The sequence below is a fragment of the Glycine soja genome, chromosome 17, assembly GCF_004193775.1.
Source record: "Glycine soja cultivar W05 chromosome 17, ASM419377v2, whole genome shotgun sequence".
Taxonomy (NCBI): domain Eukaryota; kingdom Viridiplantae; phylum Streptophyta; class Magnoliopsida; order Fabales; family Fabaceae; genus Glycine; species Glycine soja.
Window position 1 is genome coordinate 32028905 of NC_041018.1, and position 27101 is coordinate 32056005.

Genomic DNA, 27101 nt, shown 5'->3' on the forward strand with positions numbered 1-27101 from the left:
GCGCTTTTTAGAGAGAGAAGTTTGGTTTTGGTTTTGGAGAAGGAAGAACACGAAGAAGGAATAGGTAAACGATAATACAAAAAAAAATGGGTTTTTGGACATGGGAGGAAGCATAATGCACGTTTACACCGACATGACCGGAGAAGCCTGGACAACAAGACACGTGGGAGAGGCAACAGGGGAATTAAGTAAAATTAAATGGGAAGTTAGAAATCCGTCAATCAGGGAGTCACATGTGGCTGGGGCAACAGGGAAAAAAGGTGCAAAAAATGGATGTAAAAAAAAGTTATTGTTTATAGTATTTATTTTAGGAAAAGATATAGTATTAGAATTATAAGTTATTTTTTAATAATATTATATTTATTTTAGTATTATTATATATTTATTGTTTTTTAGTATTTAATAGTTAATATTATTAGTATATATGAATAAGATAATGTTAATAAATAAAACTAAGTTGTATTAGTATAAATAACTTCTTTAGTAGTAATAAATATATGCCTTTATAAAAAATTAGTCATTAATAAAATTAATTAATATTTTATACTAATGTAATGTTATGGTGACTAAAAAACTAAAAAAAATCAAAACATCTCTATTTTTAAAATTATTCTATAAAATAGATTAAAAAAAAAACACAATCAAACACGTCTTGAAATTGCCTTTTTTTAAAAAATTGATGTAAAACCATTTTGAAAGTGAGGTAAAATTAATTTAACTCAACTTTTGTCAAATTTGCTTTGTTTTTAAATTTTAATTTGTAATTTAAATGTTAAAATTTATAACTATTCTGAAAAATAGATTGATAATAATCAATCGAATTTGTGAAGATTTTTAATAGAAAATTAGAATTTAGAATTTAAGATAGAAAAACACCACAAAACTAGATCTGCTTCATTTTAAAAACAGGTGAACTAAATTAGTTAAATAAATTTGAGGTTATACTTTTCCTTTAAAAAAAAACTCAAGAGGTTATACTTTTCCTTTAAAAAAAAAAACTCAAGAGGTTATACTTTTATGTTGCACTATGAGCAATGATCGTACTTAAGATAATGTACTTAACACGCTCTGTTATTTGTGGATTGTTTTAATTATTCTTATATTGGTTAGATAAGTAACTATCTCTTGTCTCGAAAGTATACACTTAACACAATTTCAGCTGAATATTTTCCACAATTTATATTATTCATACAATACTGTTAAAAACATTTATTTTCCTCTCTTTTTTTTATCTTTATTGCATCACTCATCACAAACTTTTCTTTCTTTTCTTCTCATCTCTCTTTTCTTTTATACAGAAGCTGTACAAAAACAAACTATGGTTACCATTTCTCATTTCCAACATATCCGTGTTCTTGTGGTGCGATGCAACTGCGGCTTACTACCTTTTCCTTTTATATAATTCATACTAATGTGAATTATTGACTTTATCTATGTGAAATCATGAAAAGCATTATAACTTCCATGAATAGTAGCAAGACTTTTTGGGTTAGGAATGACAGTGATGTAGTTTATATCTGACTTTCTCTAATTTGATTTTAGTCATTTTTTTATTTTTAAAAGAATTGCGGGAAACTCGTTCATTTCCTCTGCTTTGATTTTGATTTGATCACTTATGTTTCCAGATAAAGTGAGCATAGCTCAAGTTTCTTAAAGGAATATATTACTGGTAATAAATAATTAGTCCTGATTCATAAGTTGTCAAATAAAAGGCACAGGCAGACTTTTAGAAACAATAACATAGAAATAAATACTTTTCATGCATTTTAGGAACAGAACAAACTACAATACTTCTATCCCAATTTCTGAAAATATAAAAACACGGACAAATTTCTTTGCGTGAAAATGACACTTACACCATACACTCCCATTGAGAAATCAGAACATAATGCATCAAACATTTCAAGCCTTAACAGTCTCATCATCATCATCTTCAATGTCCCAGCTCAAGTCTTCCTCTTGTTAGAGCATTTGGTATCCTTGGTATCCTTGGTTTAATTGTCATTCACTAAAAATAATAATAATAAAAAATATAAATACTAACCTGCAACAAACCAGACAAAACTTTAATGTCCAAACTCCAAACCCCCAAATAAAAAGATTTTAGATAAATACAAAAACTTCTAACAATAACTTCTCCTATAGTCAAAACCACACAGGTCTATACATTATTACAAACAACATGCATATTGTTAAAAGAAAGGAGAGAATTGGAATTTTTGAGAGATACTCAGAGAATAAATTAATTTCATTATCTAATTTTAAAAGTAACTCAGAGGGTTATGTAACAAATTAGCATGTTAGTTTTACCTGGCCAAGCATTGCAGCTTCTATTCCACCAACTCCCCATCCAGCAACACCAAGGCCATCAATCATAGTTGTGTGTGAATCAGTTCCTGGCATTTGTGTTGAACACAACTCTACCAAGGTATTCTAAATTAACCTGCAAAATTAAAATCACAAAACCTGATTCAGAAGACAAATTTGAATCACGGGATGAATTTTTTTTCATTGCATGTAAAATTAAAATTATTCTAAATATAAAAGTATCACTAACTCTCTCACATACTGTCAAAACAGCCACCAAAATCCTGCAATAAAGAGAATATGGAAAAAATAGTCTTCAATATATCCCAACATTTTGTTTTTATACGTGGTAGCATGAGAAATAATCAGAATCCAAACATAACTATTTTCCATGTTTGTTATGGTGGCACGATCTGCCAAAGACAGTTCACTCATGCCTTCCCCTGCATTGGTAAAAAGAAATTATCCAGGTAAATCCTCAAATTTAAAAAGTAACTCAGAGGGTTCTATAACAAATTAGCATGTTAGTTTTACCTGAGAGAGTAGAAAGAAGACATGTGTCATCACAACGTACAAAAGGGGCCTTCAGCTAGCACCTACATAATAATAATAATAACAATAATTAAACAAAAAAAAAATAACACAAAAATCACTGCACAACAAAATTAAAATGGAATATTGAATTAGGAAAAAAAATCACATGCCTTAAAAATCACCGTACAACAAAATTAAAATGAAATATTGAATTAGGCAAAAAAAACTTGACTCTCTAAGACCACAGGTTCTACCAACCAAATTGCTCAGACCTGAAATTACAATCAACAAATTGGCTAGATTGAATTACTATGATAGCATGCTTTTACAAATTACAAAGCAAGACCGGTGCCATTAATCATTACATCAAAATAATCTTCAACACACCAAACGAAAGAAGATATTAGCAACGAGCATCCCATGTATTCCCACAATTAGTTTCAACTTTTTCACAATTTAAAATACAAAATTTAGATAAATTCAAAAGATCTTAGTAGCACAAAACATAATGTTTTCCTAGGTTACAAGTTTTGGCTTAAAATTGATATAGTTCATAGTTACAATCTAGCAACCACATCGTCAAAAAGTTAGCGCATAATACCTATTATATAATCGACTGATCATGACAAAACTTTAACAAATAAAATAAGAAGATGTGTTATTGTATCAGAGATTAAAGTATATAATACCTATTATATAATTATGTATACTATAAAATTTAATTTAACAATTGACTAAAAGATAGTAGACATCCTGGAGATATATATTATGCTGACCAATAAGGGATAAAAAAATACCTCAATTTCAAAAACTCCATGTGCAGCATCCCCAGCTCCATCTTGCTGAGGTATATATCCACCAGCATTATATTGAGAAGTCAAATCATTGCGTTTTTGCATCCCTGATGGCCTCGTGAAGAAGTCCTGAATCTTTCTAAAGCATCAATAACACTTGATCAAGACACAGGGTTCCACATCTCTGACTCTGAAATGCTAACAAAAAATTCCAAAAAAAAAATATTACATCATCACACTTGATCAAGCAGAAAAAAAAACATAATAAAATAGAATCCATCAATAAAGCCACAACCGTATGCAATTTGAATTCCAAAAAAATAGAAAATATGTGAAATTAAAAAAAAATGAACAGACACAAATGATCCAAGAATATAGAATGAAGTGGGGGGAAAAATTGTAACAATGAGAATTAGGTATCAATCAGATTTATTTAAAACAAAATATTTCAGTTGAGATGTTTAAAATTTGAATTTTGAATTGTTTGAGACAATAATCACGACAGAATAAAAGTAAGAAGTTCTTCTTTGGAATGAGTATGAGACAATAATCAAGAAAATTAATATAGATTGAAGTGCAAAACAATAGATATTTACCTACATGTTAATGCTCTTCCTCCCATCATCTATGACTCTGAAATGCTGACAAAAACTTCCAAAAAAAAACATTACATCATCACACTTGATCAAGCAGGAAAAAATATATAATAAAATAGAATCCATCAATAAAGCCACAACTGTATGCAATTTGAATTCCAAAAAATAGAAAATATGTGAAATTAAAAAAAATGAACAGACACAAATGATACAGGAATATAGAATGAGGTGGGGAAAAATTGTAACAATGAGAATTAGGTATCAATCAGATTTATTTAAAACAAAATATTTTAGTTGAGATGTTTAAAATTTGAAATTTGAATTGTTTGAGACAATAATCACGACACAGTAAAAGTAAGAAGGGATTCTTCTTTGGAATGAGTATGAGACAACAATCATGAGATTTAATATGGATTGAAGTGCAAAACAATAGATATTTACCTGCATGTTAATGCTCTTCCTTCCATCATCTATGACTCTGAAATGCTGACAAAAACTTCCAAAAACAATATTACATCATCACGCTTGATCAAGCATGGAAAAAAACATAATAAAATAGAATCCATCAAACTCTAAGTAAAATGCACAACAATAGTAACAAAGAATGACACCTGCCTAAATGACAACCAAAACATACACCAAATAACATTAGGCAAGACAGGGGTGGAAAGAAAAGGTAACGAACAAACATGCATAGATATTAGAAAACATTCCAGACATGGTCATTATAGCTTACCTCGAACATTCGTCTGTTAAACACCAAACAACATCAGACATATCAGTTTTTGAAAAAAAAGAGTCACCAGAAAGAAGCATGCAAAAAATAGATCAAAAACTAACAAACTTGCCTCGTGGATGCTCTTTCGTGGATCAGCTCATAAGAGGGAAAACCACAAACAAAGCAAAAAACATTTACCTCTGTGAACAACAAATCAACAACACCACAAAAAAAAAACATTAGATACCAAGCTACAGTGAAAGAAAAAGAAAAAGAAAGAAGAAAATACCTTTGAGGCGATCGAGGGTTATAAGAGCAACGCCGTTTTGATGAACAGAGCCCTTCACAAATTCTTCAGCCATAGCAGAAAATACTCACAGAGAAAAGGAAGGTTAAAAAAAATTAGATATCAAGCTACAATGAAAGAAAAAAAAAGAAGGAAATACCTGAAGGTGAGTGTGTTGTAGTAAAAACTCGTCCTCATTTCAGATTGTAGGCTGCAACTTGCGTGCATGGAGCCAGAATCGCTAGTAATCGCCTGCATGAAGGAAGAAACAAAAAGAATAAAAGGAAAAGAGGAGAAAATTGAGGAAGAGAAAAATGGAGAAAAAGAAGATTGAGGGAGAAAACGCAACAACGGAGAAAATGATGCAGGAGAGAGAAGAAAGTAAGGAAAAGAGGAGAAGATTGAGGAAGAGAAAGATGGAGAAAGAGAAGATTGAGGGAGAAAACGCAACAACAGAGAAAATGATGCAGGAGAGAGAAGAAAGTTGTGATTATTAAGTGGAATTAAATGAGGAGTTTAAATCCGCCAGTCAGGAAGCGACATGTGGTGAGGGCAGTTCCAAGTATTAAGTGGAATTAAATGGGAAGTTAAAATCCGTCAATCAGCAAGCGACATGTGGCGGAGGCAACAAAAAAATGGTGCCAAAAAAGGGAGAGACAAAATGACCAAAAAACCCGAAAAAGTGACATGTGTCAAAATTCTAGGTAGGGGCACAACAGGCTTTTCCAATTACTTCTCTTTTATTAGATAACTAGTCTGCAACCCGTGCACATGCATGAGTATAAAAATTAACACTAAAGCATTAATCTAGTTGTTCATGGATAATTAACAGGAAAATAAAAATATTGTTCGTTGCACCAACAACATAGCAAAATAAAAAAATTGTTTGTTGCACCAGCAACATACTAACAGCAAAATGATAAAGACAACGTACTCACTGTCATCATCTTCCCAATCTTCCTGCCTCCTGATTATGATATCCCAAATTTTTTCATAATACCTATAATAAATAGAGATTTCATCTCCATCATCAAAAATCCATTTCTTGAATAAAATCATACCATGGTTGGACAACACCTTTTCCACCAATAGCAGGATTCAGCGTTTCAACTTTCCATTGCAGTGGGGGGCCATGCCGCCTTAAGACTGTCATGTGGTTGCCGCAAGCTCTAAGAGGAACTTCTGTACAATGGGGGAGTTTCTGTAATTTGGAAAAAAATTAAATTGTTAAAATGGTAAAAATGTGTTTAAAGAGATTAAGATATGAAAGTCAGCTTACCAGGGGTTCAGGATGATCCGGCATTTCCTGAGTAAGTTGAAGAGTCCATATGGTCTTCCTCTGCCTGCCGCAAGTTTGCCGCTCCAGTGGTGGTATGAAATGTATGTAAAAAACAGAGTGATTGTCACATGCAAAAAAGTTGATGCTGGTTGACTCATAAATTTTCAAATCTTTCCAGAAGCTTTGGAGTCCATCTGCTAAATACACTTTATCTCTGCGTTGTCTGACTCGTACTTCATAAATGGCTCCATTGTATCTGAGATGAACAATCTCAGGATAGTTTGGTGCCCATTGAGTATGATAGAAGGTTGGAAGTTGTATGGTATTCTGAAAAAAAAGTGGGAAATATAAATGCATGTATATGTAACAATAATAGTAATGGAAGAATTGAGAAAAAAGATGACCTTGTCATTGTTGAAGGCATCGATAAATTGCATGATCAGTGGTGGTCGCATGATGCCATTATAAAATGACAGGGATGCACAATATAAAGGTTTGTAAACAAAACACCAAAAAAGAAAAACAGCGGAAAGGAGTAATGTGCATACAAACGGAAACCAAATCAAAGGCAAAGACATTAAACGAAAAAATAGAACAACGACGACAATAGAACAAAACGAAAGTGGAAAACAAAAACGAAAATGATAGCCATGCACATAAAAGTTAGAAAAGAAACGACCAAGCCATGCACATAAAAGTTAGAAAAGAAACGACCAAGGAGGGCCGGACACCTTCAAGTCCAGTTTTGTTTTCAAACTTGAAAAAGAAAGTAAGGAAAATGACACGACAAAAAACAACGACATTGCACAAAACCGCTAAACCACGTGCATCAGAAACATAGCAGAAAAATCGCAAACCAAAAACCCATGAAAATGAAAATAAACGCAACAAAAAGTTAGGTGCCGTGAAGAAAAGAGTAGAAATGATTTACCTCAGTTGATGCGGTTGAAGATGTGGTGCTCATTTTCTGTATGGCATGAAAGTAGAGTTTGGACAGAGGAATGAAAAAGGATTTGCAAAAGAAAGTAGATGATAGGCCTTTAGTGTGGTATTTAATATTTGCTTCTTTCCAATGTCGCACGGTTGTAAATAAATGTGATATCAATAACTGTGAATTGAAGAAGTATGAAGTAGATGAAGAGTTTTTGTTCGAATTTGAAGCCTAAGACCGTTGGTATTATAGGGCAGTAACTGTCTAAATTTATCTTGGGCCAAGATATGAGCATTGGGCCAACTTCTAGAATTGCTTGTTAACATTTTGTTTTTTATGTATTGCAGAGGGGGTATGAACGAATTATTTAAAGGTGATTATGTCATCTTGCATAACTGCATTTTTTAAATGTGGTTTTTTTTGTGTAAAATAAGAATGATGTTGGTTTGAAGGAATGCAGTATATGCAGCATGATGTGCTACATTTGGACGATTGACACGAACAATTTTTAAAAAATATTGTTTCAAGCATAATTATCATATAAGCAGTAACATATGAACGCTAGATATTTCATCATTGAACTTCAGCAATTAAAATTTCTATATTTCGCAGAGAAATAAAGAAAATTTGTTCATGTAAATGTCAAAGCAAATGTTAAGCTGTGATAAACTGCTAAATAGTATAATGTTAAGTAAATGAAATTATAAATGGAAGATATTAATGTGGTGATTAAGATTGCATACCTGGCAATGTTAAATTTAACATTGTAATATATGATATCATCTTTGGCTATATGTTAGAATGTATATAAGTAAGATAACAGTTTGGAATTATTGTCAATAGATAGTACAATTTCTTGTTTGAAAATTTAGAGTTACATTGTAAGATTTTTCAAAACCTCTTTGAAGACTACATTAGTAGTAGTAGTCATATTTTTTTGGTCTTTATCATGAATAAGAACTTTTAATCCTTGCCTTGAATTGACCCTCGATAATGCAACGTATAATTGCCCATGGCTAAAGACTGGTTTTGGCAAATAAAGCCCAACCATAGAAAGTGATTGGCCCTGAGACTTGTTAATCGTCATTGCATAAGATAGCATGATTGGAAACTGTCTTCTTAAAAGCTTGAAAGGTCATGGTGATTGTGAAGGTGACATTGACATTCTTGGGATGTAAACATTATCACCAACATTTTTGCCAGAAATGATTTCAGCTGCAATGACATGTTTGGCTAGTCTAGTAACTATTAATCTAGTACCATTACAGAGTCCTTGGGTTTGGTCTAAGTTTCTTAGCAACATTATAGGACTACCGATTTTTAGCTTGATACGATGATTTGGCAGACCAAATGTGTTTAGTGAATTGAGAAATTCAATTGTGATTGATTGGAAATGCCAACTGTCAATGGTTTTTGACTTCTCTATATAATCAGAGCTTAAGTATTCCATTTGTTCACCTATTATATTTATTTGAGGTACCATACAAAGCTAAATAGAGAATAAATACTAAGTATACCTTAGTTTTTATAAATTTCAGATATGCATAAATACCTGGAATCAAGGAAAGTATATAATCATTGACCTCTTCAACTGTTTCATTGGTGGAAGCTAATATTGCTCTAGATTTGAAGAAATCAGGATTATTGTGATGTTGATATAAATCTGGAAATGTTGATTTGACTATAGCATCAATGAGGTCATTATATTCAGTAATCAGTAGGTACTCAGGAATTTCAATAGTAGCATATCCATCATTTTGATTCCCAATAAATCCATCCCCAATATCTAGAATCCACTTTGCAAATTTAGTAGTTTCTTGATCATCAATTAATTGGGCATTGCCTTGTAAACGCATGTTTTTTGTGAGTGTTAAGACTTCACAGGAAGGCCACAAATATGATGAATTGATTGTTGCATTTATAATGTCTGAACGACTTCCTCTTGGAATGACTGGCAGAATTTGTCGAAAATCTCCACCAAATACAATAACTTTGCCTCCAAAAATTTTATTGGGATTTTTTTTTTTTAATAATGTCTCTTAAAGTTTGATCAAGTGCTTCAAAGCAAAATTTGTGTGCCATGGGTGCTTCATCCCAAATTATCAGATTTGTCTGATTTAACAATTCTGCTAGCTGACTTCCTTGAAGTATATTGCATGTTGAGTCTTCAAAAATTGGCACCATTATCTTAAATTTGAAATGAGCAGTCCTGCCTCTTGGCAATAACAAAGAAGCTATGCCGCTAGAAGCAACCATAATCACAATTTGATTTTTTGCCCTCAGTGAACTTGCTAATGTTCTCCATATGTATGTTTTTCCTGTACCTCCATATCCATATAGAAAAAACATGTCACCTTCATTGTCGTTGACAACTTCCATAATTTTGTGATAAATTTGTTTTTGTTTGTTTAGAATAAAGAATAAGTTGAGATTTGATGGAATTGAAGAATTAGCGGATGTAAAATTAGAAAATACAGATGGAATTTAACTTTGTTAAATGCAATTTATAATATATGAATTGGTAGATTACCTGTCATCGATAGAAAAAGATTTTCGAATTCTAATCTAGCCTCATCATTGTTGTAATTAAGTTCAAACAATATCAAACTATTCTCTAGACATGATGCAGGATTTCCACCCTTAGGATATGGCATTGCAGGATAGTCTCTGAGTAATTTTTGGTTTGGATGCAGAAGTTTTTCAATTTCCAGTAATGTTAAATTTTTGAGTTGCTCATCATCAATGTGTAATTCTAACAAATGATAAAGGAGATAGTTAAACAATGCATATCTGTGATGTTATTCAATATAGAAAGTTACAAACTGATTAAAACTAACTTGTGTTCAGAGTTGTTTTTTTATAATGATATGCAATGTCTTCAGCTAACCAATTCCATGTTTGATTCCAAAGTTCTTCAGGTTTAGTAATGACACCTGATAATAGTATTAACACAAATAATTTCCTCAAATAATTAGATGTACCCTAGTCCTTAGCTTCTTTGATTGCTTCCACAAATTCTCTGACATCTTGCAAAAAACCCATTACAAAGCATGCTTCTCTATATGTAGGGTATATAACATTTTCAATTGTTGTAATATCTTCAAATGAAGTAGCTCCTTTACATGTAGTAAGCATCATTCTTAGATAAAACAATTCACCAATGGTTGGTGGAACCCATATTAACCTGCCAATTGTATTGCCTTTCTTTCTAAGGTTCCATGATCTAGCCTTTTGGTTGTAGACAAATTTGGAAACAAATTGTGAATAAGTCAGATTTCTACCCTCTGAAAAACATTTGTTGCTATTCATCCAGGCTAAGAATTTTGAATCTGAAATACTTGGCTTTGACAGGATATCATCTATATCATCATCATCTTCATAAAAAACACTGTGTTGTCCTGGCAGATGAAAATGTAATCTCTCCACAACAGGCTTTCTAGCATGTATTGGAAAACCAAAAATTCTATAAGTAGCTTCACATGGAGAAATATATCTGACAAAAAAAAATCATAATTAAAAGAATTAATTAAAGAAACAATCAGTAACTTAAGTATACATGTTGAATTAATATTACCTGCAATCCACATATTCTTTAATCTCATCATTTTGACTGATAGCATTCTCAAGTGTACCATTAGCATCATGAATAACAACAGCAGTGACTCTGTCATAACCTTTGTTTATATATTTAAATAGATATTTAATGGAAGTATTTTGATTACACCATTCAACATTTATATGTGCTTGGTATTTCCTGAGCAATTTTGCATTGTAAGGTACTATATATCTATTATCAATAATAACTCCATTCTTTGAAATGATACGACCATCATTTCTTCTACGATAGATTGGACAACCATTTGAATCTAAAACAGTTTGAGGGTGAAACATTTTTGGGTAAAAACGGCTACACTTTCCTTCTTTCATACATGGAGACTTAGGTTGGAGAATTCCACATGGTCCATGTACCATATGATTTTGGACTAATGTATAGAGTTCAGGGTCATTTTCATGCGAAGGAATTTTTGCTGATATTATGTGGTCAATGTCATCTGAAGATGGATATTTATTATCTGGATGTAAGAATAGCAATAAATGCACATGAGGAAGTCCTCTTTTTTGAAATTCAATTGTGTGCATATCTGCAATTGTTAGCTAATTGTATTAATAGTGGAACAGTAATATAGAAATTCTATATAGTTGTATTATATCAAGGAAAAATGAAAAACAATAAACAAATGTGTAACTTTAAAAAGCATATTAATGGCAAACTCACATGCGACAACTTTTCCAAGCAAGTGTTTTTTTGTTAAGTCAAAAAGCATATGCTCATACTTCAATCTGAAAACACGTAAGATAAGATCCGATCTATCTGTTGGTTTTAGATTCAAAGGTGCAAGCACTCTACGGATTTCAGGCCAATTTGGATTACAGGTTAAAGTAATAAAAAGATTTGGAAAACCCATATGGCTGCATATTGTCATACCATCAAAATAAAGTTGGTCCATATAGCGTGGACTGCCAACAAAGGTTGACGGCAAAATCACTCTTTTTCCTTTAGAAGAACCTTTACTGCTTCCAGCATCTAATGATGTTTGTAAACTGCAATACTTGTCAACTCTAAGTTTTTTTTTATTATTCCTAATGTAGCTAAGTCTTTCAAACTCAACCATCGTGTATGCTTCAACAATGAATTGTTGGAATAGTTTTCTAGAATGCAACAAAGTTTGTGCTTCATTTGATCTGGACTGTAGTCTATAAGCAAACCACTCTCTCATTGTTAGACGATTTCTCTTCCTTTTTCTGCTGCTAAGTGTACAACGGTGAAGTATATCAGGTCTATATCCATCTTCACCATAAGGGAAGAGTATAGGGTGTTGGAGTCCTAGATAGCTAGAGTGTAATTCATGGATTCTTTGTAATTCTCCATTTTGAGTTTCAACAATAATATCCCTTCTTGAGTCTAGATCAAAATCACCAATAATTAGAGCAGTAACTTCATAAACATTTGGGAGATTGTACGTATGACCATCTTTCTCACGTATAGCTATCAATCTCAATTTTACATTATCGACTTGAGTATCTGCCAATCTGTCCCTGACCATTCTAAAACTTTTTGCATGAACATTGTACTCATCCAGCATTTGACTTAAAGTTGAAACAATCTCTAGTTGAATTCCAACATGTTGACTGCAAAAAATAATATAAAAGCAGATCCATTGGTGTGACAAAAAATGCTTTCGCAATTAGAATACATCATATTTGATAATAAAAGAAACAAAAGAAGTACTACCTCATTGTATTAATTCTATTTTCACCTTCATTCTGCGTATCAAAGATATACAATTGTGAAAATTTTGGTTGCTTTCCAGGCATTGGTAATAAGCTGCCTATTCGATGGCATAGTTGACCCTGAATTCTAATTGTAGGAGGTCCTCTACTTTCATTAATTGATTTGTCTAGCTTAATACCAGCAGACGTAAAGGCAAACATCATGTTGTATGTCTGTATGTTACATTGATAATTTTTACTATCACTTGCTTTACCATCAAACAGAAGTCGTTCAAGATATTTCAGTGGACTTTGTAATAACGGAAGCTCAACTTTCCCATCTCCACAACATAAGCTGAATTTTGGACTTGTTGTATTTCTATCTTTTGAAATTCTTTCATCATACCACATTTTTGCATTGCAATGTGTACATTGCATGGCCTGATCACCCAAGTCTGAATAGCCTGAAATTGTCTAATGAGATACTGGAATTTAATTTAAAGGATATCAGTTGATATCCTTAACGTTATATCAAAGCTATAATTATTACCTTCAGTATCGATTGCAGCTTCATTAGTATTGGATTCGCAATTTTCATCGTCAGAGAAAGAATTAGAATCAGATGCTGTGACAATTTACGTTAGATATCATAGATATAATTAAAATTTGGGCAAAAAAGTGAGTAAGGATTTTCTATCATCATACCTTGTGGAGATTCAGAATTCATATCTTCTAATAAATCAACTGTCATGACTTAAAAATAGAGACAAATTAAGTCAAGTTGAACAAATTAATGTATTTATAAAAGAAAACATCTTATTTATAATTTCTCACCATGACATTGTATATCTTTCAGAGTGGAATCTATACTTGTCTCATGTGATCTGTCAAGCTGAGCCTTTTCTTTTTTTTGCTGGATACCTTTTCTATACATTCTGGCTTTACCTGAGGTACATGCATTTGCATTTGCATTCTTTTGCATGTTTGCAGTTGATATCAATGAAACTCTTTGGTATATCAATTCACCACAACAAAGATTTGAAATACACAGAGAACAAATTATACATCAAAGTAATTTCAAATGTTCAATTCTGTAATAAAAACAAAAGTAAACATGCAAGTTGAATTTAAGTAGTTTCGAAAATCAGTCATGGAGGAATGATCAGACTCAGCTGTAAAGATATATTATATACAGAGGAGTAAGTTCTGGATATAGAATCGACTATGTGATTGATCTGCATTTTTAGAGGTCAAAAATTTAGAACGCAATTTACAACAAAGGATGAAATATTTTGTAAATTAATAAACAAATGTTAATTGACATCAACCAAGAGATGCCAAATATAAAATGCCAGTTTGGGGGATTAAATATGATTTGACATTTTTATATAATGGATTTCATAATTAATGAGTAGATTTATTTTGGCATCCAAAATTACAGTTGAAGATTCATGCGTAAATTTTAATAAACAAATCTTAATTAACATAAAGCAAGAGATGCCAAATATCAAATATGTGTTTGCTAGATTAAATGTGATTAGACATTTTGACAGTTATCATTATAATAAAAAAAATCGAGCATCAAATTGAAATCACAACACAAAACTATAACTAAAGATGCAGGGTAGAGAAAGATAAAAAAGGAAATTTAGCATTAAATTGAAATTACAACACAAAACTACTACTAAAGATGCAGGGTAGAGAAAACTTTGATATTGAACGCTGTCCAATCTCTCTTTAATTGATCAATGTGTCATATTTGCAATTCTCATCTCTAATAGAATCGAAATAGTCCATGCCTTGAATCTGTCCTCACTTAGCACTGATTATACTAAATTTCCAAATTAGTTGTGCAATAGCAATTTCGTATTTTATTGATTCTAATGACTTACCATTAATATTTGAGTAGTCAAAAAACTAAGTTTTTAATTAGTAAATGTCAGCTTATATTTTAGTTCATGTGCAATTCCCTCCAAAAAAAACCTTAATTCATGAGTTATCTGGACTTGGTAGCATTTATCAGCATTCTTGTATTGAACCGAAATAATCCTTGCACTCAATCTGTCTTTCTCAGTTATTTTAACTCGTTAACATTCATCAGCTAACTTGAATTGATTACATACATTAAGATTTTGACAACAACAATGCACAGATTGGAATTCCATCACAGGGTTAACAAATAGAGTAATGCAAAGTCCCAAAAAACTACTGTTTCATTTAATGAAAGAGGGGAAAACCAGTTTTGTGTACAACTACAAAATCAATTTAACGAAAATTAATGTTCCAAGAACGTCCTCCATGCAAAGAGTTCAAAAACCACAAAAACTGTGACGGGACAAATATTACAATTTGACCATACGGTCATAAAAAAACATCCAAGGCAACATTTCAACAACATAATTCATTCAGGCTAAGAATGCTTGGCTAATTTGTTCGAGGAAACTTCAGCAGGTGAGATCTCAAAGTTTTTTCGCTCATTATCTAACTCATAAGAAGATACGCGCTTAGTTGGTGTCAATGGAATCCCGAGAAGAGGGTCATGATCCCCGGTAACAGACACAGATTGCTGCATAAAATATTAATTGACCGATAAGCTAAATTCTGTTGACATCATCCAAAAATACACTAGCAAAAACACACAACGATAACCGCAACTTACAGATTCAAACTCTGTAGGCTCACTTGAGGCAAGCATTGACCGATCATGATCAGCTGTAATAGACAGAGATTGCTGCATCAAATATTGATTGATGAGTCAGCTAAATTTTATTGCCATCATTGCAACATACACCAAGAAAAACAGAGAAAGACAATCTTAGCTCACAGATTCAAGCACTGTAGGATCGGTCGACTCAAGTATTGAATTCTCGATCTTGCAACATGGCTAGATGATATATGAATCGACAGTTAAAAAACAAATGGAATATATGCATACACTCACAATAACTAAAATTGATTTGACAAAACACAACCTCACTATCGGGAATCATATCTAGCACAACATTGATCAACTCTAATTCATCTGAATATTTAAGAACAACAAAATTCCTGAACCTTGGTTGCACCTTCACTTTGAATGCAAGGAAACAACCCAATAGTCTATCTAGTGCTTGAGGAGAGGCATTTAAATCAACATCTCCATCCTTGCACAGAAAAAGAAGAATCAAAATCGATAGCAAGGTAACAAATGCTTAGTGTAAATTAAAAAACATTGCATGACAATACAATAACATACTTCTATTTTGAGCCTGTTGACTTCATCCACTGACTGACCAATTAACTGTGCATATTCACGATCCCAGATCAAAAATTTGGTTTGTTCACCCTTGTGACTAACCATCACCTCAACCCGATACCTGCCAATATAGATACCAACATAAGAAAAAGTACTTGATGAACCTCATACTAATTAAACAGTGAATCAATCACCTCAGTACAGGTTGATCATTCTCTTTGCCATACAGACATGTGAATGGCACAGTTTGCATGTCAGCTTTTTTATAACATTGACCACAAGCCGGATAGCACCATGAATAGTTGTCCATCACTATGGTTGTAATCTTGGCGACAGTAACACGAACAAACTCCTGTTTGAAGAAACTGACATTAGATTTTCTATAAAGAAAAGCTGCAAATGAATAAGAACATCACCTCTGAACTGGCATTAATCTCAGAGATATTTTTTACTTCAGTCTTTGACAGAAACACATCTTTTGATGATAATTGAGATGAGCCTGAAACCTGTGAACTCCCTTGTCCAATAGGCGCCAAAATTGATCTAACCTCGATCCCTAAATCTAAAAGACTATAACAATACAACAAATGCAAAAACCCAGCAAACATTACTTATATTTTTAACAATTTGAAATTACAATCACATAAGCACCACATTGCCAAAATACCTCTCTCTAAATTATTGAATTTCCAGCACGAGGTCATTGATCATGAGTTTGGACGCCTTGAAAGAATTACTGACCGATGCCGGATATGATCCTACAGATTAGACCCAAAAAAAATATAATCTAGCAAGCATGGAAATTGAGAAATCTAACATTACACTGACCCTGTGCTTCCTTAATCCTAGCATGAGTCAAGAGAATAACGATCGGCCTTTCATCTTCAATATCATTCAAATAAGACAAAAACTGTAAGCAGTAATTTTCCCAGAGTGTACAGGATAGTAACTGGCCACTATTAGAAGGAAACAACAATTAATGTATCAATATATCAGCAGCTAATCATCATCAGTTACAAACAACAATCATACACACTTAAATTAAATTGTCAAAGATAACCTCAAATCCTTTAAATTCAAAACAACCCTCGTATTTTTGGATGACACATATCGGAATATCATTTCATCAACCACGCCAATAACATCTAAAACAACCACAAGGTAAATGTATCTTACTTAAAAAGACATAAGCAAGTCAATCAAAATCAATCCACAAATTGTAAACAACAATCTTACCAACCAAGAGTCCAATTTTAAAATCACCAGCAATGACACTGGAAAAAGAAACAAATATGAATTTTCTAAAAGGTAACTGTTCCATATCACATTGCCTAACAACAATAACTCCAGTAAAACATAATTTCTATTCATGATCACAAACTATGAATTTCCCATCATTCTTGATAACTTTAAAATTATGCATCACATAAGTCAAATTCTCTTTCAAATAAGCCTTGCGAGACTTCAGCTGATCCTGCTTGCAAACAACATGGATTTCATTTCCTTACAATATAGAAAGCATATAAATACTTCATTGAATGACCAATAATATAATAACAATTTATAATCCCAAAAAACCACCAAAAACATACATCAGAATCAACAACCACCATTTCGGCTTGTTCAGTCTTTCCAGGAATCCCAATGAACCAAAGATCAGTGATCCTTACAGAAAGCTTAAGAGCTTCCCTTGATCCATCTATCAATTTTATTTTATCAGCAACACGTGCCATAACTTTATAATCGGAAACCCTGAACAACAACTCCAAGAAAAACAGAACATCAGTTAAAAACCAAGCATATAGTCAAACGGGCACAAAAATAAACTACACCTCAACCACTGCAAACCAAAGTTAACAGCCTGTCACCAACAAAACAAAGAAGAAAATTCATAAAACACACATAAGACCACAATAAACTCCATATAAATCAGTAAAAATAAACATGTGGACTAAACATCTGCACATGTGACTAAACAGAATTAACATATAAAAATCCATTAACACCAAAATTAACAAACAATACAAAAACAACCACCCTCAACTCAAACCACAACTTCTCTCAGCCAAACCCAAACATGGGTACAAAAGTATAATTTCCATTTGTCACACTCAAAACTAACAGCCAAACAAAACCAAACTGTAAAACAAACTACTCAACCAAAGAATCCACAACATGAATATCACTTTAGGTTCTCCCGATCAAACTCAGCAAAACTAAACTGCAAAACAAAATTGGCAATTAAAAAAAAACTGCAAAATCACAGTCATGCACAATACAAAAATTAGATAAAGACATTCAACAAAAAAAACATTACCTTTTGTTCTCACAACCAACCAAACACCAGACCTAAACCAAACTGGGAAACAAAAAGGAAAATCACAGTCATGCACAACATAAAAGTTAGAAAACAAATGACGAAACAAACAAACAATTTTCCTCGGAAACTTGAAAATTAAACAAACTGTAAAACAAACCTGTCAAGCAAAGAATGTACAACATGAAGAAGTACCTTAGCTTCTCCCAACCAACCTCAGCAAAACTAAACTGCAAAACAAACTTCTCAACCAAAGGAAAAATGTAAAATCACAGTCATGCACAATAGAAAAATTAGACAAACACATTCAACAAAAAAAACATTACCTTTTGTTCTCACAACCAACTGAACAACAAAGCTAAACCAAACTGGGAAAGAAACGAAAATGACACAACAACAACCAACGACATTGCACAAAACCCCCAAACCACGTGCCCAATCAAAGAGTAGAAGCTAGCTTAGCCATTAAACACATGGCACAAAAATTCCTTGCTGATAAAAAAGTTAACACGTAAACCACTTGCTTAACACGTAAACCACTTGCTGATAAAAAAATCAACACGTAAAAGATCACACCAGTATTTTTCCTATACTTCTCTTTTATCATATAAGAGCCATGCACAACATAAAAGTTAGAAAACAAACGACCAATCAAACAAACACTTTTGCTCTCAAACTGAAAACTGAAACAAATGAAAATAACACAACAACGGCGAACACCATTCTGCAAAACACCCAAACCACCTGTCCAATCAAACAATGCAAGCTAGCTTATCCATCAGACACATGGGACAACAATTATTTTTTGAGGAAAAAAACAAACACATAAACCACAGACGTGTTGCACCTGAAGAAGAAAACAAAAGGACAACAAAATCAGAACAAACCCAGCAAAAGCCAAACGAAAGCTAAAACACACATGCACAACATAAACATTACCTTTTCTTCTCACAGTCAAACCCAACAACGGAGGAAAAGCAAACCCCAAAAGAAACTTGTCAACCAAAGAAAAACTGTAAAATCACAGTCATGCACAATATAAAAGTTAGTAAACAAAGCACCAAAGAAAAAAAACAGCGAAAAAGATTAACACACAACACAAAGACATTAAACAAAAAAATAGAACAACCCCAACAACAGAACAAAACCAAACTGGAAAACAAAAATGAAAATCACAGCCATGCACATAAAAGTTAGTAAAGAAACAACCAGAGCCGAGCCTCACACCTTCAAATCCAGTTTTGCTTTCAAACTTGAAAAAGAAACAAACCAAAATGACACAACAACAACCAACGGGATTGCACAAAACCCCCAAACCACGTGCCCAATCAAAGAGTGGAAGCTACCTTAGTCATCAGCCACATGGCACAAAAATTCCTTGCTGATCAAAACAATTAACACGTAAACCACTTGCTTAACACGTAAACCATTGCAGATAAAAAGTTTAACACGTAAACCACCCACGTGTAGAAGCTGAGGACAAACAAAAAACACATCAAAATGACAATAAACCTAACAAAAGGGACATGTGGCAATTTTCTTAGAAGGGTCACACCAGTAATTTAACACATCAAAATGACAATAAACCCAGCAAAACGGACAGGTGACAATTTTCTAAGGGGTACACCAGTAATTTTCCTGGGGTTCTCTTTTATAATATAGTAGATTAGATATATAGATATGTTAGTAAATATGTCAATAAATATTTAAATATATTTTTATATACACATGCTCTAGAAAATTGGGGTGTTGTCCTAGGTATGATTTATTTCACTTTGGTGGTGTATGCATGCTCTCTTTTGATTTTCTTTTAAAAAAGGTTAATTTAATTTTTCTATTTATTTATTTATTTTATGGTTTGAAAGCTTGTTTTGAGATTAAAAAAATTGAGAATGTTTTTTAATTACGATATGATTACTTTTTTTAAGCTTTAAATTTCGTCTAAAAATGTTTAAATGGTAAAAAAATAGTGTTTAAAAAACATCATCTCATTATGGTTGGAATTGAAGGATAAAATAAATTATATTAATGTTAATTATTTGAATTGATACTTGACAATTTGATTAATTTCATGTTATATTATTTTAAAATTTTAATTATAAATATATATGCATTATTATATCTTTCCTTTTAATTTGAATTATTCCAAAAATTAAGTCATTTACCTACATCAATTTTGTTTTAAATTTTATTATGGTTAATTTTATTTTAAATTAAATTAGTTCCAAAAATAACTTGTTCATTGAAAAAATTAGTGAATAAATGTCATAAGAAATGAAAATTTATTAAAATAAATAAATATCCATAGAGAAATATACTTTCATGAATGATAAAATCTTGTATAATTTCATTTGCAAGGTTTAAATTTTAGTATGGTTAAAAAATGTTAATAAATAATTTTGTGTAATTTTTTATAATAATTCATTGAATATTTTTAAGTGAATAAATGTCATAAGAAATTAAACATTATTAAAATTAATAAATAAATATTGCCCACTCAATTTTTATATTTAATTTTCCCTTTTTATTAAAAACTTTATTATTGTAATTATGATAAATGCCAAAAAAATAATAAAGGTAAAAATATAAAAATATCAATTTGGACACATTAAAATAAGTTTAACATGTTAGAGACTTTGACAATGTCTTTCTAATCATACCTTGAAAATTATCCACAATCACATACCTACAAATATATATATCAATCAACAACATGACCTCCATAACAAAGGACAAAAAAATGAAAATAAAAATAGAAAAGAATGTCAACTACATGATCATAATGATTATATGTAGAAGAATTAATTCTAGGAGAAAAAACTAATTTTATAGGAAAAACACAAATCAAAACCTAGAGAAAACAAAGAATGTCAGGAGATAATAAAATGAGAAAAATTATGATCAAATAAGAAATTAGAACAATAGAAAAGAAGATATGTTAAAAAAATTGAAAATATATAATAATACAAAATTTTCATCCACTAACTCACTCCTCCCCCCCCCCCCCCCACACACACACACACACACACACACATATATATATATATATATTAATCAATCAACTAATATTTTATCATATCAATTAATAATTTAAGATTTAATTCAATGATTAAATTAATTTAATATAATAAAATAGAATAAATATAAAATCCGCATTAATTAATTGAATTATTGGGAGGAAATCAATATCATCATCTAATAGAATCAAACATAATCTTATATAGTATAGTAGATAGTAGTTGTAGGTTAAGGGGGTCTAATTGAATTGGTTAAACAAATGCGTGAGTTGTTAAAATTTTCTAACATAATCTTCAATTCCTATGGATAAGCTTGGCAATAAAAATCGAACTCGTTGGTACCTGTTCAACCCCACCTTGATTTTGCCCGACTTGGAGAAGCGAGTTTGAGTTTGGGTTTAGATATGTCACTTCGTCCCATATGTGTCCCGCTAAAATCCAATGGGGATAAGATTTGGTTTCATTTTTACACTCATGTTTTGTAAATCTGAATCCACCTTGTTTTCATTCCTACCCGCTACGGATATCATATAATAATGTCTGAAGAAGTTAATGGGTCTAGCTATTGCTTATGAACTTATAATTGATTCATGACATGTCAACAATGGGCCATGCAAATAAGTTAGTGTTGCTTCAAAAAAACTTTATCACTTTTCCTTTGACTTCTAATTGTAAATTGGCTCCAATCTAAATGTTCATGTAGGGTCCTAACCAATCTAGATTTGGATGACCTCTATCTTTAATCGTGATTGCAAATCAATGTTGTCTTCCCTCATGTCAAGCTTGGTCAAAAGCATGTCAAACATTGTCTCTTTTGATCGCGGACTCCATAAGGAAAGTGTGTTTGTTGACTTAGTTTTACAATTTTATCTGATCTTTAAAATAAGATTTGAGACGTGTCAAGTTCAATTACACACAAGAAAAATAATAATATTCTAGTCCATCCTAAAATGGTTACTTCTATTTAAATAAATAAATTAAAAACTTTAAAAATATGTATTTTATCCCTTAAGAATAAGAAGGAAATAACTTTTCATATATTTTATTTATCTACTATTTCTTATTGAGACTCGTTATTATTTTTGAAATAAATAAAAATTTAAAACCTAATCCTAATTTAAAAAGAGCAATACAAAAAAAGAGTTTGGGTACAAAATTAAAAGCATAGAATGAAGACTAAGGCATGGTAATTTTCACTTTTGAAATGATATTTTTAACTCAAAATTTGTTTGGATAATTTTGAGTTTATATTTTACTGGTTGTTAAAATACTTTTTACCATATTTTTAAAACAATAAAAATAGATTTGGGAGGGAATTTTTATTCTTTCTTTCCTTCATCCAACATCAGCAGAGTCACTGATTACGTTCTCCAAAATTCACTCCCAAAAAACTCTATTTGATTCCACCGAAACCCTAACCCCCTTTCGACGAACGAAGGACAATCAGTTGCTCGCTCCTTCGACCCGCTCTTCGAACTCAAGCTCTCTCGCTCGCGATTTTTGCTTCTGCACCAATTTCTGCGGTTTCTCAAGGTAAGCCCTAAACCCTAAACCTATCCTAGACTCCTAGTTCATTTTATTGCTTTTTAATTTTCTCGCGCATTTCAAATTCATGTTTGTAATATTATTTACCTAGTTTGGGGTGGTTGTGACTGGATTTTGCAGATTTAGAGGTTCAAAGTGGTTCAGGATGTACTCTTTGCTTGTTAGGTTACAGGGCAACAGTGGGGGGTTTCAATCTTACGGTTAATTGGCATTCACAATTGTGTATGAATTGAGAACTGTAAATTTAAAAAATGCATATCACAGTTGCTCACATTGTTCTGTGGTGTACTCTTTATTGGCAATGAGAACACATCCCTTTTTCTTCAGGCCACTGTAATATTATTTACTTACACAATTGAGATGCTGCTGTGAAGTCTTTTCTGAACTCCCCATGAAGCATTTTCGAGACTTTTTTTTGGTCATTTTACCCCTCCCTTTTTTTGCACCGTTTTGCTTTGTTGCCACCGCCAAGTGTCGCATTGCATATCAAGTTTCAAACATATGTCACTCCCTAATTGGCGGATTTCAACTCCCCATTTAATTTCACTTAATAATCAGAATTGTCCTCTCTCTCCCTGTTTCTTCGCCTCATTTATTATTATTATTGTTGTTATTGTTGTTGTTGTTATTGTTGTTGTTGTTGTTGTTATTATTATTATAATAATAATTATTATTGTGTATGCTCTAGCTGAAAAGCCCTTTTTTATGTTGCAATGCAAAGAGTGAACATTGAGATTTTTCTTTGGGATTCCTGGTGTGTATAGGTGGTAATAACAACTAAAACCATTTTCCTTTTATGAAGCATTAAGTTTCATGCAGTTACATTGGTGAAATTCATGCAAGTACCAGTTTGCCTATATAGTAATCCCTTTGTTTACCCGTTTGCCTATGCAGTAATGCTCTATATTACATAAATTTCTAACTATCTTTTTTTTCTTTTCATTTTAACTGTAAATCCAGCTTGACACGTGACACATTTGTCGGTTTTTTGGTCATTTTGGCCTTTGCGTAATTTGCTGACGTGTGGCAGAGTTGTTGACATGTGGCAGCGACAAAGTGAGATCTTTTCTCTCTCTTAATCTCTATAGGAGGGTTCTAGAAACGTTGTTGCATTTTCTATTCTTGATATGACTCTCTTCTCATCTTCATTCTATTTTTTACAATTTTGGTTAAGGTTTGACGATGGGTTAGGTAGTCATGGTTTATCTCGCTGTCGTTCCTGTAGGATATATTTCCGCTTCCACAACCACATTTATCTCTTCTTCTTTCGGATTCACATTTCTCTTTCTCCACCGCAATACACTCACCTTCAGGTATTTCCTTCTTCCTTTTTGCATTTCTCTTTTTCCAGTGCAACACACTCACCTTCAGCTATTCCCTTCTTCCTTTTTGTTTTTCTTTTTCTTTCACTGCTTTGTTTTTTTACTATACCTTTCTTTTAATTCATTCATCGAAAATCAATTGGCGAACGACCCGTATGCACAGTTACCGACTAGTATTTATTAAAATTTAAACTAAATAATTAATACTATATTAAAAGTTCAAAATAATATAAAAATTATTCTTATAAATTATAAAAGAGGAGGAAGCAAATTATATTAATGTAACTTAAGTAACTATTATAGTATTTTATAATTTGATATAGAATATGATTTTTATCGATCCATCAATTGAATTATATTTACATATTACCAATATTTTTTATGTGATTTTTTTTAAAATTAAATAATAATAATAATAATAATAATAATAATAATAATAATAATAATAATAATAATAGTAATAATAAGAAAGTAATCAAACGATTCATATTTTAGTATATATGAAAAAATTTATATCACATCAATTTTAATTTGTATGAATGAGGTAGTAAATAATTTTGTATTAAGATGAAATTTCTTTATATATGATTTAAATGAAATAAAATTTTAATCTAATAATAGGTTTCAAGAAAACATTATCTAATTTAAAGTTATTAAACAGTATAATAATTTATTAAAATTATATCAATATAACTTAATCTCTCTCATTATAAAATATGAGTTTAATACCCCATGCAAAACTAGTTTTTAAAATAAAAGTAGGTTGACTCATGACTCCTTTCATAAGAATTTAATTCTTTATTATTTTTTAGAGTCTTACTTACCTGGATGTTTAAGATATTAGTTAATGAACACAATGTTATTTATTCTAATATTTTTTTTCTATTTTTAATTTTTTAACCGTGCCTACAAACACTAACATTTGTAATTCTTTGAATTGATTAAAAAAAAAGCTATCAAGAAATCCACCACCATTATCCTCTAAAAGGTTAACATGAATTGAATGGAACTTTATTTCCAACAACTTCCTTGGGGTTTGTTTGGTTTGCATTTTCATTTTCTATTTTTATTTCCTGGTTTCATTTTCTAAAAACTGTTTTCATTTTCAAAAGATAAGAATTTTGACATGTTTGGTTTGACTTCTTGCTTAAAATTACTTGCCACCGCGTTTTCATTTTACCCAAAATGAGGTTTCTGTAAAAATATTTTCATTGAAAACATGATTTTATTGTTTCCATTTTCTAGTTCGTTTGGGAAAATATTTTTCAAAAATCCAATCAAACACATTTTCATCACCATTTTCTGTTTTTAGTGAGAATGAAAATAGGAAACAACCAAACCAAATATCACCTTATTGATGAAACCTTATTTTTTTATCAGGGTTATCAAGTGTTTTTAAAAAACAAAAAATATTTTGACTTTGACTACTCGATCACCAAACGATTTTTCTTTTGTAAAATCTTTTTGCTTTTTTTTAAGCAAAATTCGTTAGATTAAAATTTAAATCTGGAACAAAAATAGTATGAAGATATCCTAAGTAAGGCTAACATAGATTGAAATCTAACTGGTAAAAGAACATTAATAGTAGTATTTAATATTGTTAAATCTATCTCTTCTAAAATAAAAATGATGTACTTTTAAAAAATAACAATTAATTAAAAAGTTGATCACTAAAATAATATATAATTAATTATAAAAATGTGTATATTTCAATCATTATTTTATAATTAATAAAAATAACTGCACTTTATCTTTAAAACTACAACTTTTTTTATCAATATGGTATAATTTGCTTTTAGAATTATTAAATATTTTTAAAACAAATTACTAATATGAAATAAGTCATATTTTCTATATACACGAATAATTTTGTAACAATATGTATCAACAAGTTCTAAGAATTATAAATGTTTTTTTTTCTACAATAACATTTATAAAAAGTATTCATTAACCTTCTTGATAACTTATACGTACCTGGATCTCTTCTTACGATCATATTTTTCATCCATGAAACTCAAATTTGAGACATTGCTTAAGAGAATCTAGTTTAATTTAACTTGGACGAACAATTTATTTGTAAACTAATAAATATAAAAATTGCAATTGTAAAATATAGAGTAAATAATACATACTAATAATATAATTTTTTAATATCATTATCCTATGTTCAACAAAACTAGCTGAAAAGTTAGCTGATAGCTAGTAGTTGAAAATTAAAAAACTAGTTTATTAAATTAGGAGTGTTCAATAAAACTAGTTAGTGTAGTTAAAAAGTATAAAATTACATAAAAATAATAAAATATGATTAATTAAAAAAAGATAACAAGAAAAATCAATAAATATATTGAGGATGAAAGTGAAAGAAAATATAAGAAAACTAAAAGTTAGAAGCTAACGTTTTAAAAATTATACTCCAATTAACGTTTCAAACAACATTAGAATCTATTAAAAAAAATTTGTTTAGTGAACAAACAAATGAACATTTCAACTAATAAAAAAGTTAAAAACCAACTAAAATATCATATCGAATATAGTTTATATATAAAAAAATGTTTTGTTGTAATTGGTGATGCCACCTGGTAATCCCATATAAATTCTTCTAAGTTAAATGCAATCAATTTTCTTTTTATTTGTTTTATTTTTTTATTAAATGCAATCAATTGAAATATTCATTTTAATTATTTATTATTCTTCATTAAATGCAATCAATTTGAACATTTGTTTGTATTATTTTATTCTTCTATATTAAAATCAAAATCATGCATAACAATTACTGAATTGTCTAAAAATTTGACTGAATTAAAAAAAATTATGATTTGAATATTGAACCTAATAATGCAAGCATATATTTTGATTCAAACTAATTTATAGTAGTAATTCTTACCATCCATTTTTTTATGGTTAAAACATTCAAAACTAAAACTACAAGTATATATTTTGATTTCTATT

At 30.8% G+C, this 27101-nt stretch overlaps 1 protein-coding gene, 1 long non-coding RNA gene and 1 pseudogene across 3 annotated transcripts; all 3 read right to left on the reverse strand.

The window, feature by feature from the left end:
* Positions 1-1763: 1763 nt before the first annotated feature.
* On the reverse strand, positions 1764-5635 carry LOC114392056. 2 transcript variants are annotated; one of them, XR_003662231.1, is made up of 8 exons: positions 5239-5635; positions 4673-5149; positions 4232-4286; positions 3639-3833; positions 2842-2903; positions 2570-2750; positions 2311-2443; positions 1764-2044 (listed from the first exon to the last, which is right to left on the reverse strand). It is a non-coding gene; the product is annotated as an uncharacterized LOC114392056 (long non-coding RNA). The 2 variants fall into 2 exon arrangements; XR_003662230.1 differs by having other exon boundaries at positions 2558-2750.
* A 630-nt stretch (positions 5636-6265) lies between these two features.
* Positions 6266-13467, reverse strand: LOC114391648 (annotated as a pseudogene).
* Positions 13468-15126: 1659 nt separating this feature from the next.
* Positions 15127-17684, reverse strand: LOC114391649. Its single transcript, XM_028352627.1, has 10 exons — positions 17544-17684; positions 17333-17425; positions 16780-16861; positions 16404-16513; positions 16146-16303; positions 15952-16072; positions 15689-15859; positions 15541-15600; positions 15376-15447; positions 15127-15282 (listed from the first exon to the last, which is right to left on the reverse strand). The coding sequence occupies exons 1-10, from the start codon at positions 17682-17684 to the stop codon at positions 15127-15129; spliced, it is 1164 nt and encodes a 387-aa protein (XP_028208428.1).
* Between the last annotated feature and the right edge of the window lie 9417 nt (positions 17685-27101).

Excerpts from the sequence above, each read along its gene's own strand:
- LOC114391649 (XM_028352627.1), bottom strand. The coding sequence starts at position 17,684 with ATGGCACGTGTTGCTGATAAAATAAAATTGATAGATGGATCAAGGGAA. Across the intron at positions 16,304-16,403 it reads TGTTTCTGTCAAAGACTGAA|GAGTTTGTTCGTGTTACTGT; the intron begins GTAAAAAATATC and ends TTCTTCAAACAG. Across the intron at positions 15,601-15,688 it reads ATATGATTCCCGATAGTGAG|CCATGTTGCAAGATCGAGAA; the intron begins GTTGTGTTTTGT and ends TATATCATCTAG.